General features: G+C 44.8%; 1 protein-coding gene across 1 annotated transcript in view; it reads right to left on the reverse strand.

The window, feature by feature from the left end:
- Nucleotides 1–453: 453 nt before the first annotated feature.
- LOC122934068 (WD repeat and coiled-coil-containing protein-like) overlaps nucleotides 454–16,258 on the reverse strand; it is a 30,956-nt gene continuing 15,151 nt past the window's right edge. The window contains exons 2-3 of the mRNA XM_044289219.1: nucleotides 4,791–4,905; nucleotides 454–596 (exon numbers count right to left, since the gene is read on the reverse strand). Coding sequence (XP_044145154.1) covers nucleotides 454–596; nucleotides 4,791–4,905 — 258 coding nt within the window. The remainder of the gene's footprint in view (nucleotides 597–4,790; nucleotides 4,906–16,258) is intronic.

Here is a 16,258-nt window from a genome sequence, read left to right on the forward strand (position 1 = left end):
AGATTTTAGCTGCCAACCAATTATGAAATGATGATGGCTAGAAATACCCATTTACCATGAGCTTAAGTCAAAGTCTTCTGTATTTTGTAAACTGCTCCAATATGCAAGAATTTTCAATGTACAACAATTGGACGGCTAGGAAGATCCTCCCACATAATCGTAGAGCTGGCTAATTTACAAGACAATATGGGCAGATGTTTAGTGGCGGAGTGGGCATCAGAACCGTGAAAAAATGGGGAGAGGAAAGGGCCCATGGAGATCTGGGTAAACATGCTCTACATTTGTTCACCCAATCCTTGGCTTGACAAAGGGTCCTCTTTGACTGTAACGCCCCATGTACATTTGGAGCCAGCCCTGATTAGAAGTCTTAGCCATAATGGATAATCTTGACCCCTTTTAGTACTTGATTGGAAAATGGAGATGACAACAGGTTTATGTCATAGTATGACCCCTCTAGGGCTCCTTTTGTTCATGATTTGGCTCTCCACAGGATCCAGAGTTTTCTGTTACCTCCCTAATCACAACCTCTTCGTTGCCTCTGAATGTAATTGGAACAAATCCTTCTCCATCTTCGGTGAGGATGATCCACTTTGAACCTAGAGAAAACATCTATATACTTTAGAATGTTCCTGGAATAAAAATCAGTTTTAAAGGTATATTAAATATTTTCAAGATCCCTGCTTGCTGTCATAAATCTGTCCTGGTCATGTGATGAACACACAGGTGCATGGCTTATTTCAGTACAGTTATCAGAGATGTCAGACATCTATGTCTATCACATGACCAGGACAGAGTTGTATCTACTGGAAGTAAACAATTAACCCCTTAATGACCAGGCCATTTTGCACCTTCGTGACCAGACAGATTTTTGCAAATCTGACATGTGTCACTTTATGTAGTAATAACTTTGGAACGCTTTTACTTATCCAAGCCATTCTGAGATTGTTTTCTTGTGACATATTGTACTTCATGTTAGAGGTAAATTTGAGTCAATATGTTTCTCCTTAATTTATAAAAAAAATTACTGATAATTTGAATTTCTCTGCTTTTAAGGCAGATAGTGATACCTCACAACATAGTTATTACTTTACATTTCCCATATGTCTACTTTATGTTGGCATCATTTTGAAAATGTAATTTAATTTTTTTAGGACATTAGAAGGCTTAGAATTTTAGAAGCAATTCTTGCATTTTTTAAGAAAATGTCTAAAACCCACTATTTTAAGGACAGGTTCAGTTATGAGGTCACTTTGTGTGCATTACATAGTAGAAACCACTTAAAAATGGTCCCATTTTAGAAACTATACCCCTCAAGTTATTCAAAACTGATGTTACAAACTTTGTTAACCCTTTAGGTGCTCCACAAGAATTAAAGGAAAATGGAGATGAGGTTTCACAATTTCACTTTTTCGCAGCTTTTCCATTTTAATCAATTCTCACCTGTAACACAGCAAGGGTTAACAGCTAAAATAAACCTAATATCTATTACCCTTATTCTGCAGTTTACAGTAACTCCCAATATGTGCTTGTCGACTGCTATATAGGCGCACTGCAGAGCTTAGAACAGATGGAAAACATTATGGCTTTTGGAGGGCAGATTTCACTGGAATAATTTTAAGGCGCTGTGTCGCATTTGAAGGTACCCTGAGGTACCCCACAGTGGAAACCCCCAAAAAGTTACCCAATTTTGGAAACCTTGGCTGTAAAAAAGAAAAATAACATATTTTACTGAAAAATTTCACTTTTTACGCCCAAGTTTTTCATTGTCACAATGAGTAACAGGAGAAGGTCACCACAAAATTTGTTACCCATTTTCTCCTGAATACGAAAACACCCCATACAGTGCCTTGCAAAAGTATTCACCCCCTTTGACTTTTTCATATTTTGCTGCCTCACAACCTGAAAATTAACATGGATTGTTTGAGGATGTTCATCATGTAATTTACAGAACATGCCCACAACTTTCAAGTTTTTTTTATTGGGAAGCAAACAACAAACAGGACAAAATAACTGAAAAAGTCAATGTGCATAACTATTCACCCCCTAAAGTCAATACTTTGTAGAGCCACCTTTTGCGGTAATCACAGCTCCAAGTCGCTTTGGATTAGTCTCTATGAGCTTTCCACATCTTACCACTGGGATTTTTGTCCATTCCTCCTTGCAAAACTGTTCCAGCTCCTTCAGGTTGGATGGTTTGCGCTTGTGAACAGCAATCTTTAAGTCTGACCACAGATTTTCTATTGGATTGAGATCCGGGCTTAGACTAGACCATTCCAACACATTTACATGTTTCCTCTTAAACCACTCATGTTGCTTTAGCAGTGTGTTTGGGGTCATTGTCCTGCTGGAAGGTGAACCTCCGTCCTAGCCTCAAATCACGCACAGAGTGGGACAGGTTTTGCTCAAGAATCCCTGTATTTAGCACCATCCATCTTTCCCTCAACTCTTACCAGTTTCCCAGTCCCATACCCCCAGCATGATGCTGCCACCACCATGTTTCACTGTGGGGATGGTGTACTTTGGGTGATGTGACGTGTTGGGTTTGAGCCAGACATAGTGTTTTCTTCTATGGCCGAAAAGTTCCATTTTAATCTCATCAGACCAGGGCACCTTCCTCCATACATTTTGGGAGTCTCCCATACGCCTTTTCACAAACTCACACCGTACCTTTTTGTTTTTAGCTGAAAGTAATGACTTTCTTCTGGCCACTCTGCCATAAAGCTTAACTCTGTGGAGCGTACGGCTTATTGTCGTCCTATGTACAGATACTCCAGTCTTTGCTGTGTAACTCTGTAGCTCCTCCAGGGTTACTTTAGGTCTCTGTGCTGCCTCTCTGATTAATGCCCTCCTTGCCTGGCCCGTGAGTTTTGGTGGGCGGCTGTCTATTGGCATGTTTGCTGTTGTGTGATTGTGTAACACCCCAGAGTTATGTTACTAAACTCTTCTACCTCACTACAACCTGTTAAGGGCATTAACATTGTCATCTTGTGTAATTTCATGTAATTTCCTCACAATTGTGCATTCTAAGCCTTGTAAATGTATATTGCTGTCATTTTCATGTTCACCAGCAGGTGGCAGCAATGTGTTCAGCAAGGACTTGGTTACAGTTTAGTGTTTCTGAACTGGAATAGTTCATTCCAGTTCAGATCCCCCTCAATGAGCAAAAGTGGGCTGTCCCATATCCTGCCTCATGGGTGGGGAAGGAAGTTAGAGTTAGTGTGCCAGCCACCCCGGCTAGGGGAAGGTTGTGCATGTAGGAGCTCCCAGATATAGGGCTCCAAAGCCATGATCTTGTCTCGGCTGAGACAATTGATCATTATCCCCAGCCTGAGCCTTGCAGCCTCAGCTGGAAGAAAGCAAGCAGCCACCTCCAGTTACAGGAAGAAGCATACCCTGAGACAATAACTGTGAGTAACGTCCAGAGACCCAGGGGAAGCCAAATTCCTCCTCAGAAAGTCAGTCCCCAAGACAGCAGAAGACAGTCAGTGCAGAAGATAAATTCCTGCCAAATTACAGAGCTACAAAGCAGACGTCCTTTTCCTGCAAAAGCTCCAGGCACAAGATAGAGCAGAAGATATATTCCTGCCACACATTGCCAATACCTGCTGAGACCAAAGACTATTGCTGTATCTCGCTTGGATGAAAGCTGCAACTAGTAAAGACAAGTTTGAACTTTACCAAAGGTCTGGATCTCAATTACTGCTGCAAATTCCTCTATTACTCCTACTAGTACCACACTCATTTTATTGCAAGTGAGCTAGGATAGAGGAGTCCAGCCGTACCCAGGTAGGAGACACCGTTGACACTATTACTACTACCATACAGAGACATTACACCACTCTAGCATTCCTAACCTGGTACATGAGTTATAACACCTTAAAAACACCTTATAGGGCCCTGTTAGTACCCTGAGCACGCTGCAATTGGCGTCACAAAACAAACAATAGACTGTAATACACATATCCTGGCCCACTGCATAATTTGGCGTCCGTGTAACCGTACCACGGTGCGGCTCATTGCACATGTTCTTTCCATTTGGTTATGATAGATTTGATGGTGCTCCTGGGGATCATCAAAGATTTGGATATTTTTTTTTATAACCTAACCCTGACTTATACTTCGCAACAACATTGTCCCTTACTTGTTTGGAGAGTTCCTTGGTCTTCATGGCAGTGTTTGGTTAGTGATGCCTCTTAGGTGTTGCAGCCGCTGGGGCCTTTCAAAAAAGGTGTGTATATGTAATGACAGATCATGCGACACTTAGATTGCACACAGGTGGACATCATTTCACTAATTATGTGACTTCTGAAGGTAAATGATTGCACCAGAGCTTTTTATGGGCTTCCTAACAAAGGGGGTGAATACATACGCACATGGCAATTTTCTGTTTTATATTTCTAAACAATAGTTTTATTTATATATTTTTCTCATTTCACTTCACCAACTTAGACTATTGTGTTCTGATCCATCACATAAAATTCTGATTAACAAAACATTGACTTTAAGGCTGCAATGTAACAAAATTCAAAAAAAGTTAAGGAGGGGTGAGTACTTTTGCAAGGCACTGTAGTACCCCAGCATCTCAAGTAAATATAACATGGGGGGTTTCCTTACGCCTGAATTACTATCTTAGTGTCCATTTGACAAAATAGGTGCAACGTTACAGTCCCATATGGGAGTTATGATATGTATTACAAGCAGAATCCAATCCAGTTTCCTAGTGACCTATAATATCCGTATAATTAACACATATGGACGCATCTAACAGGCCAGCACATTGGATACGTTACCAAATTTCATTTCAATGGTGTTAAAGTGGAAGGTCTCCTGCAATGTCCTGAAATGAAGCTTTCCATGACACAGGAGAACAGCTCTCGCCTCGCTTGCTTGGTCATTGGATGAGTTCTTGGAATAAAAAGTAGAGATGAATAAAATTAACAGCAGTTGGGGATAGTTCATCATTATCAGGGGGGAAGTGGTCCGACACCTGACACCTCCACGTATCGCTATATCAGGCTGCCACAGCGTCAGGTACGGAGTGGAAGCCGAAGGCGCCATACACTGTGTAGTTTCCCGGCACCAGCATACTGAAGCTCAGCTCCCATTAACCTGAATAGGGGCTTAGCAGTAGTACCCTGGCTCCAGCGCCTGATCGCGTCATTGCCAGTTGTCAAACTCCTACCAATCTGATAGGATAGGCCTCAATAGTAAAATCCTGGAAAACCTTGTCATTGAAGTGAATGGGAGCATTACTGTGGTAGCCTATTCCGTCCACTATACAATGGATGGAGCTGTGTAATTACAGTCCTGAAACAGCTGATCGGCAGGGGGTGCGGGGAATTAGACCCCGCCAATCAGATATTGATGTCCTATCCTGGGTATGGGTCATGAATAGTAAAATCCTGGAACACCACATCTCAGAGTGTAGAGACACAACCTAATAGAAAGTAAAGCCCTGCCATCTATTTAGTCATATATTTCCAGGAAGAATAAACGAGGAATAGCAAAACAAGAAAAAATTCTACTGTTAAACATACTGCAAAAAAGTAATGCAATGGGATGAAATACCCAAGTCCATCAGGATGTAGAGGGAACCTGAGAAAGGGCTCCTTATCGGCAGTACACATGGGCTGTATTGGGAAGGCTCCTTTCCTCTAGTATTTCTCTACATTCTTACCTATCAACTGTCATTTATATTAATGGTTTCTTATGCTTGTGGTGGATGGGGCCTTTGGGCCCCAGATAGAGGTATTCCAAGGCCTCACAAATTTTAGATAACAACAGGAACCAGGGGCATAGCTAAAGGTTCATGGGCCCTGGTGCAAGAGTTCAGCTTGGTCCCCCCTTCCATCATTGCTTTGTGGCCAGGGGCAGGGAAGCACATTGCCTTCCTGCTGCCTGAGGCAAAAATGTAAACTGCACCCTCAACCATGCCGAATTCTTGACCTAACACCTTCCCTCCAGCCAGAGGTGTAACTTGACCAGGTGCACCTTCTATAAAACAGGTGTCTTCTCATGTGGTACAAGGGTCTTTGGGGCCCCTCAGGCTCCTAGGCCCGGTAGCGACTGCTATCTCTGCACCCCCTATAGCTACGCCCCTGACAGGAACTGTTCGAAATTACAGCAAGAGACAACGTACTTGTCCCTCATGATCATGCGCTGCCGCACCAGTGCAGCCCATCGGTCTCCGTTTCCAGCATTGCATTGACGACATCTCTAGCTCTGGCCTCAGTGCAGTACCCGAGAATAGGGTACTTGCAGATTGTTCTTGATTTGATGTTATTTAATCTGTTAATGCTTTGCATTATGCTTTATATGTATTCCCAAAAGCTGTCTGTAGGTGGCACTATTTAGGCTACTTTCACATTAGCGTCTTTCTTTTCCGGCATATAGTTCTGATCAGTTTTATCCCCATGCAATGTGAATGAAGAGTAATCTGTTCAGGATGTCTTCAGTTCAGTCATTTTGACTGATCAGGCAAAAGAGAAAACCTAGCATGCTACGGTTTTATCTCCGGCGAAAAAAACTGAAGACTAGCCTGAATGTCGGATCCGGCTTTTTTTTCCATAGGAATGTATTAGTGCCAAAATATAGGAATGCCGGATCTGTCCTTCCGGTCTGCGCATGCGCAGACCTTTAAAAATAAGAAAAAAATTTATACCGGATCCGTTTTGCCTGGTGACACCGGAAAAACAGATCTGGTATTGCAATGCATTTTTCAGACTGATCAGGCATTTTTCAGACTGATCAGGATGGAATGGAACTGCCTTCCGGAATCAAACAACGCAAGTGTGAAAGTACCCTTAGTTATTAATACCCTGACTCAGCAGAGGGAATTAGCTGTGTAGTTAGTATTGCATCAGACATTTCAGTTCAGCTCTGCCTGCTGTTCAGGGCAGAGGCTAATTCAGCTCCAGGAGAAATATAATTCCTGTTAAGAGAACAATCCCCAAGGGAAAGACATTCCTAGTCTGTTCAGGATCACAAGGCTGTGCAAACTAGCAAGGTATTCCTTGTTTATGTCCGATATAGACTTTGCTGCTTGTGGAAGTGTAATACCCTATTTCTATGCAACTGTTATTGTTCATGTAATGTACCTGGTTCACCAGAAGGTGGCAGCAAGCATGGGAGAGCTACATTTGCAGAGGATAGAACCTTCTTTCCATTCTCTTCTCTCCCTCTAAGGAGGAGTTTAGTTAGTTAGAGGTCAGTGGAGAGTACCCCCTGCTTGGGGAAGGAAGCAGGTCCCCGTCTTTGCTGGACGTGTCCTGCCTAAACCAGCTAGAGCACCTTCAGCTCTGCTGGACACAGAGGCCAAAGCCTGAAGCCTCTGAAGCCAGGAGGTATAGATTCCCTGGTATTAATCTAGAGACAGACTACAGAGAGAAGTTGCAGCATAAAGAAAGAAGAAAAGTTATACAGTAAGCTTGTTAGCACAGCAGAGCCAGAGAGCAACAGATGTAGCAGAGTTGAGTTTGTTTGCCTGCCAGAGTTACTGCTAACACCTGCTGGGAACCAAGACAAAGCCTTAAACGGCTTCTGTCACCCCGCTAAAGTAATTTTTTTTTTTTGGGCTACTTAAAATCCTAATACTGCGACATATCACTATATAGTGCTCTTACTCATTTCGTTCAGTAGTTTCTTAAAAAAACAGACTTTTATATTATGTAAATTACCTCTCTACCAGCAAGTAGGGCGACTACTTGCTGGTAGCTGCCGCATCCTCCTTTCATAAGACACCCCCTTTCATGTTGATTGACAGGGCCAGCGAACGTGCTCGTCCTCTGGCTGGCCCTGTCTGCGTTCAAAATTTCGCACCTGCGCCGTACCGGTCTTCAGTCGGCGCAGGCGCACTGAGAGGAGGACGCTCGCTCGCTGCTCCTTCCTCAGTGCGCCTGCGCCGGGTGTAGATGTGACTCCAGCACCTGCGCCTCCTGTTTTGCACCCATACAACACTCATAACACCAAGGGCACCCGACTACCATCAGGCAGGAGCTCCAACATCAGAGTGTCCCCCAAGGGAAAAAAGGGTGCACCCTCCTATCTCTGCATGGGCGCGAGGATTACCACTATGAATGATTATTGCATCCAGATCCCTATACCACTCCCATCCTCTGCTTGCTCGCGGCAGTAGTCAGGGACGTCATCTCTGCAGTGTCAGTCTCTCTACATAAAAATGACATTCCTGACGATGACATGTCACCACTGTGGGCAGCGATTGGCTTCAGCCATCACACGGGGCAGCCAGGGACCTCATTCATGCAGCATTGGAATGGAGAAGCAGCAGACACGCGAGTCCTGATATTTTCTACAATTTTAGGGCCCAGGAGCCACTGCTATCTCTGAGAATACTATAACTGCTGGTATATGTGATGTGAGATACAGTATAATTCATTAACTATTCATGAACACACTGCCCCCATTAATCAAAAATATCTAACATACAAAATGGCCGCGTTGGACACAGCAACCAATCAGAGCTCCGGGTTCATGTATTAAACTGCTCTAGGGAAATGAGAGCTGTGCTGTGATTGTTTGCAACAAGGTCACTTCTTTATGTTTGAAAATTTTGATTAATGGCTCATAATTTTTTTTCACCAAAATCAAGCTGAACTAATGCCCTGTGGCCAGTACCCTGTGCATAGTGCACCCAGTAACCACCCTTTATGTGGTATGCTCATTCGCTATTATGTGTGTTGTATGATTAGTCCACTACCCAGTCATCACCCTGTACGTGTCGTACCCAGTTATCACCCTGTACATGTCGTACCCAGTCATCACCCTGTGCGTGGCGTACACAGTCATCACCCTGTACGTGGCGTACACAGTCATCACCGTATATGTGGCGTACCCAGTCACCATCCTATACGTGGCGTACCCAGTCATCACCCTATACGTGTCGTACCCAGTCATCACCCTGTACGTGTCGTACCCAGTCATCACCCTGTACGTGGTGTACCCAGTCATCACCCTGTACGTGGCGTACCCAGTCATCACCCTGTACGTGGCGTACCCAGTCATCACCCTGTACGTGGCGTACCCAGTCATCACCCTGTACGTGGCGTACCCAGTCATCACCCTGTACGTGGCGTACCCAGTCATCACCCTGTACGTGGCGTACCCAGTAGTCACCCTGTACGTGGCATACCCAGTCATCACCCTGTACGTGGCGTACACAGTCATCACCCTGTACGTGGCGTACACAGTCATCACCCTGTACGTGGCATACACAGTCCTCACCGTATATGTGGCGTACCCAGTCATCACCCTATACGTTGGGTATCCAGTCATCACCCTGTACATGATGTGCTCGGTCGTCACCCTTTATGCCCAGTTATCACTCTGTACTTTTTAGGCCCAGTATTCTCTCGGTATGTGGTTTACCCAGTCACCACCCTGTATGTGAAGTGCACAATCATCACTCCATTTTGTGTACACAGTCATCACCCTGTACATGCCAATCATCACCCAGTATATGGTATGCCCAGTTATCACCCAGTGTGTAGTGTGCCCAGCCAGCACCCAGTGTGTGGTGTGCCCAGCCAGCACAAAGTGTGTGGCGCGCCCAGTCATCACCCAGTTTGTGGTGTACCCAGTCCTCACCCAGTTTGTGGTGTACCCAGTCCTCACCCAGTATGTGGTGTACCCAGTCATTACCCAGTATGTGGTGTACCCAGTCATTACCTAGTATGTGGTGTACCCAGTCATTACCTAGTATGTGGTGTACCCAGTCATTACCCAGTATGTGGTGTACCCAGTCCTCACCCAGTATGTGGTGTACCCAGTCATTGCCCAGTATGTGGTGTACCCAGTCATTGCCCAGTATGTGGTGTACCCAGTCATTACCCAGTATGTGGTGTACCCAGTCATTACCCAGTATGTGGTGTACCCAGTCATTGCCCAGTATGTGGTGTACCCAGTCATTACCCAGTATGTGGTGTACCCAGTCATTACCTAGTATGTGGTGTACCCAGTCATTACCCAGTATGTGGTGTACCCAGTCATTACCTAGTAAGTGGTGTACCAAGTCCAATTGAAGTGAAAAACAGCAGCACTCTCCAGCCTTAATCCTTAATGCTTTATTTTCACCAAGACAAATGCGACGTTTCGATCAGTGTGATCTTTCTCAAGCAATCTAACATTGTGAACTCAAAATCAAATACATATACCCTGCTAAGCTGGTCATCTGACCTAATCAATTATGCAAATACATCATTAAAAAAGACTGTGTGTACCACCCCCATTTCTGTTCGTCTGACAGCGGGGTTAACCTGATCCACCATATTCAAACTTTATCCATTGTGCATACATTAAAATAAAACTCCATCAACTTACTGTGGTGTGAGGTGTGAACCTGGGGAATCCGCTACTGTCGCAATTATAGCTATGTAGAAGGCCGATCGCCTCTCTTACTACGGCGTTTCTCAATCTCCAAAGCGCCTGCGCCTGCGTGTCTCACCCATGACGTCAGTCTCAGGACGCCCGGCCAGTGCCATGGAGACCGAGCGCCTCTCTTCCTCGTCACTACCAGGATAGTGTGCGCATGCGCGCCTAGCCTCAGCGGTGACGGGATTCAGCGTCTAGTCCCGCGTCACTACGTAGCGTCCCTAAGGCTGTCGCCATGGAGATTCCAAACATCTTGTCTTATGTGAAGTTCACAAGCCAGTTCAGGCTTTCATGTTTGTCACTATGCACGTTCACCAATCGTATGGGGCAAATCGATCTAGATTTATTAAAATTAGGGGTTGATTGCACATCAATGTTAGTTTGATTTAAGAAAGCTATAGGTGGCTATATGTACCAGGTGTCCACTACTCAACCATATCTTAAGATTAGAGTACCCAGTCACTAAGTTTAGCCTCATGATGATTGATCAAGGGTCCATAAACTCATATACAAAGAGTGGCACTACTCAATCCAGTACAGTAGGGGTAAATATCCCCCCTGTCATGGAGTGAGCTTGTGCCCACCCTCACCAGACGGACATGGTGGTCCTAATGGCAGTGCGTCTTCCCCTGTTATGGGGTCAACGAATGTAGCCATAGTCCACCCCACACATTTTTTAGGGGGGCATACCCTCCAAATCGAAGGGACATCCGTCCTATGAAGCCAACCATTCAAACCCATATAGTCGGATAATAGGTATCCCTGTCTCCGGGTATACATCTATATTTCCGACCAACCTAACGGTAAACCAGTTATCATCATTTTTTGTTATTTTGCTGTGTTCGCCTAGTGAGGGGACAAATTTTGTTAATTTAGATATACTAGATGACAATGTGCTGGTTTCACTACCTTTCCATATATGGGAGAATGAGATGCACAGTTTCTGTGGAACAGCCGTATGAAATTTATATATATAATAGAGGGGGTTGAAGTGCTTGAGATGACCTAGTGGTCGGAAATATAGATGTATACCCGGAGACGGGGATACCTATTATCCGACTATATGGGTTTGAATGGTTGGCTTCATAGGACGGACGTCCCTTCGATTTGGAGGGTATGCCCCCCTAAAAAATGTGTGGGGTGGACTATGGCTACATTCGTTGACCCCATAACAGGGGAAGACGCACTGCCATTAGGACCACCATGTCCGTCTGGTGAGGGTGGGCACAAGCTCACTCCATGACAGGGGGGATATTTACCCCTACTGTACTGGATTGAGTAGTGCCACTCTTTGTATATGAGTTTATGGACCCTTGATCAATCATCATGAGGCTAAACTTAGTGACTGGGTACTCTAATCTTAAGATATGGTTGAGTAGTGGACACCTGGTACATATAGCCACCTATAGCTTTCTTAAATCAAACTAACATTGATGTGCAATCAACCCCTAATTTTAATAAATCTAGATCGATTTGCCCCATACGATTGGTGAACGTGCATAGTGACAAACATGAAAGCCTGAACTGGCTTGTGAACTTCACATAAGACAAGATGTTTGGAATCTCCATGGCGACAGCCTTAGGGACGCTACGTAGTGACGCGGGACTAGACGCTGAATCCCGTCACCGCTGAGGCTAGGCGCGCATGCGCACACTATCCTGGTAGTGACGAGGAAGAGAGGCGCTCGGTCTCCATGGCACTGGCCGGGCGTCCTGAGACTGACGTCATGGGTGAGACACGCAGGCGCAGGCGCTTTGGAGATTGAGAAACGCCGTAGTAAGAGAGGCGATCGGCCTTCTACATAGCTATAATTGCGACAGTAGCGGATTCCCCAGGTTCACGCCTCACACCACAGTAAGTTGATGGAGTTTTATTTTAATGTATGCACAATGGATAAAGTTTGAATATGGTGGATCAGGTTAACCCCGCTGTCAGACGAACAGAAATGGGGGTGGTACACACAGTCTTTTTTAATGATGTATTTGCATAATTGATTAGGTCAGATGACCAGCTTAGCAGGGTATATGTATTTGATTTTGAGTTCACAATGTTAGATTGCTTGAGAAAGATCACACTGATCGAAACGTCGCATTTGTCTTGGTGAAAATAAAGCATTAAGGATTAAGGCTGGAGAGTGCTGCTGTTTTTCACTTCAATTGTACCTGGATTTGGGGAAGCAAAGGACTGGCTTCTGGCACGGCGAGCACCACCACAGTAAGGAAACTACTAATTTTTGTAGTGCTGCTACATTTTTTCTTTTTTGGTTTACCTGGTGTACCAAGTCATTACCTAGTATGTGGTGTACCCAGTCATCACCCAGTATGTGGTGTACGGAGTCATTACCCAGTATGTGGTATACCCTTTCATCACCCAGTATGTGGTATACCCTGTCATCACCGAGTATGTGGTATACCCAGTAGATACCCAGTATGTGGTGTACCCAGTCGATACCCAGTATGTGGTGTACCCGGTCGATACCCAGTATGTGGTGTTCCCAGTCATTACCTAGTATGTGGTGTACCCAGTCATTACCCAGTACGTGGTATACCCAGACATCACCCAGTATGTGGTTTACCCAATCATTACCTCATTACCTAGTACTTGGAGTACCCAGTCATCACCCAGTATGTGGTGTACGTAGTCATCACCCAGTATGTGGTGTACCCAGTCATTACCTAGCATGTGGTGTACCCAGTCATCACCCAGCATGTGGTGTACCCAGTCATGTGGTGTACCCAGTCATCATCCAGTATGTGGCTTACTCAGTCATCACCCAGTATGTGGTGTACCCAGTCATTACCCAGTATATAGTGTACCCAGTCATCACCCAGTATGTGGTGTACCCAGTCATCACACAGTATGTACAGGGAGTGCAGAATTATTAGGCAAATTAGTATTTTGACCACGTCATCCTCTTTATGCATGTTGTCTTACTCCAAGCTGTATAGGCTCGAAAGCCTACTACCAATTAAGCATATTAGGTGATGTGCATCTCTGTAATGAGAAGGGGTGTGGTCTAATGACATCAACACCCTATATCAGGTGTGCATAATTATTAGACAACTTCCTTTCCTTTGGCAAAATGGGTCAAAAGAAGGACTTGACAGGCTCAGAAAAGGCAAAAATAGTGAGATATCTTGCAGAGGGATGCAGCACTCTTAAAATTGCAAAGCTTCTGAAGCGTGATCATCGAACAATCAAGCGTTTCATTCAAAATAGTCAACAGGGTCGCAAGAAGCGTGTGGAAAAACCAAGGCGCAAAATAACTGCCCATGAACTGAGAAAAGTCAAGCGTGCAGCTGCCAAGATGTCACTTGCCACCAGTTTGGCCATATTTCAGAGCTGCAACATCACTGGAGTGCCCAAAAGCACAAGGTGTGCAATACTCAGAGACATGGCCAAGGTAAGAAAGGCTGAAAGACGACCACCACTGAACAAGACACACAAGCTGAAACGTCAAGACTGGGCCAAGAAATATCTTAAGACTGATTTTTCTAAGGTTTTATGGACTGATGAAATGAGAGTGAGTCTTGATGGGCCAGATGGATGGGCCCGTGGCTAGATTGGTAAAGGGCAGAGAGCTCCAGTCCGACTCAGACGCCAGCAAGGTGGAGGTGGAGTACTGGTTTGGGCTGGTATCATCAAAGATGAGCTTGTGGGGCCTTTTTGGGTTGAGGATGGAGTCAAGCTCAACTCCCAGTCCTACTGCCAGTTTCTGGAAGACACCTTCTTCAAGCAGTGGTACACGAAGAAGTCTGCATCCTTCAAGAAAAACATGATTTTCATGCAGGACAATGCTCCATCACACGTGTCCAAGTACTCCACAGCGTGGCTGGCAAGAAAGGGTATAAAAGAAGAAAATCTAATGACATGGCCTCCTTGTTCACCTGATCTGAACCCCATTGAAAACCTGTGGTCCATCATCAAATGTGAGATTTACAAGGAGGGAAAACAGTCCACCTCTCTGAACAGTGTCTGGGAGGCTGTGGTTGCTGCTGCACGCAATGTTGATGGTGAACAGATCAAAACACTGACAGAATCCATGGATGGCAGGCTTTTGAGTGTCCCTGCAAAGAAAGGTGGCTATATTGGTCACTGATTTGTTTTTGTTTTGTTTTTGAATGTCAGAAATGTATATTTGTGAATGTTGAGATGTTATATTGGTTTCACTGGTAAAAATAAATAATTGAAATGGGTATATATTTGTTTTTTGTTAAGTTGCCTAATAATTATGCACAGTAATAGTCACCTGCACACACAGATATCCCCCTAAAATAGCTAAAACTAAAAACAAACTAAAAACTACTTCCAAAAATATTCAGCTTTGATATTAATGAGTTTTTTGGGTTCATTGAGAACATGGTTGTTGTTCAATAATAAAATTAATCCTCAAAAATACAACTTGCCTAATAATTCTGCACTCCCTGTAGTTTACCCAATCATTACCCAGTATGTGATTTACCAAGTCATCACCCAGTATGTGGTGTATCCAGTTATAACCCAGTATGTGGTGTACCCAGTCATTACCTAGTATGTGGTGTACCCAGTCATCACCCTGTACGTGGCGTACCCAGTCGTCACCCTGTACGTGGCGTACACAGTCATCACCCTGTACGTGGCATACACAGTCCTTACCGTATATGTGGCGTACCCAGTCATCACCCTATACGTTGGGTATCCAGTCATCACCCTGTACATGATGTGCTCGGTCGTCACCCTTTATGCCCAGTTATCACTCTGTACTTTTTAGGCCCACTATTCTCGCGGTATGTGGTTTACCCAGTCACCACCCTGTATGTGAAGTGCACAATCATCACTCCATTTTGTGTACACAGTCATCACCCTGTACATGCCAATCATCACCCAGTATATGGTATGCCCAGTTATCACCCAGTGTGTAGTGTGCCCAGCCAGCACCCAGTGTGTGGTGTGCCCCGCCAGCACAAAGTGTGTGGCGCGCCCAGTCATCACCCAGTTTGTGGTGTACCCAGTCCTCACCCAGTATGTGGTGTACCCAGTCATTACCCAGTATGTGGTGTACCCAGTCATTACCCAGTATGTGGTGTACCCAGTCATTACCCAGTATGTGGTGTACCCAGTCATTACCTAGTATGTGGTGTACCCAGTCATTACCTAGTATGTGGTGTACCCAGTCATTACCTAGTATGTGGTGAACCCAGTCATTACCCAGTATGTGGTGTACCCAGTCATTACCTAGTAAGTGGTGTACCCAGTCATCACCCAGCATGTGGTGTACCTAGTCATCATCCAGTATGTGGCTTACTCAGTCATCACCTAGTATGTGCTGTACATAGTCATCACCCAGTATGTGGTATACCCAGTCGATACCCAGTATGTGGTGTACCCAGTCGATACCCAGTATGTGGTGTTTCCAGTCATTACCTAGTATGTGGTGTACCCAGTCATTACCCAGTACGTGGTATACCCAGACATCACCCAGTATGTGGTTTACCCAGTCATTACCTAGTATTTGGAGTACCCAGTCATTACCCAGTATGTGGTGTACGTAGTCATCACCCAGTATGTGGTGTACCCAGTCACTACCTAGCATGTGGTGTACCCAGTCATCACCCAGCATGTGGTGTACCTAGTCATTATCCAGTATGTGGCTTACTCAGTCATCACCCAGTATGTGGTGTACCCTTTCATTACCCAGTATATAGTGTACCCAGTCATCACCCAGTATGTGGTGTACCCAGTCATCACCCAGTATGTAGTTTACCCAATCATTACCCAGTATGTGATTTACCAAGTCATCACCTAGTATGTGGTGTATCCAGTCATTACCCAGTATGTGGTGTACCCAGTCATTACCTAGTATGTGGTGTACCCAGTCATCACCTAGTATGT

Source organism: Bufo gargarizans, chromosome 4, assembly GCF_014858855.1.
Source record: "Bufo gargarizans isolate SCDJY-AF-19 chromosome 4, ASM1485885v1, whole genome shotgun sequence".
Classification (NCBI taxonomy): domain Eukaryota; kingdom Metazoa; phylum Chordata; class Amphibia; order Anura; family Bufonidae; genus Bufo; species Bufo gargarizans.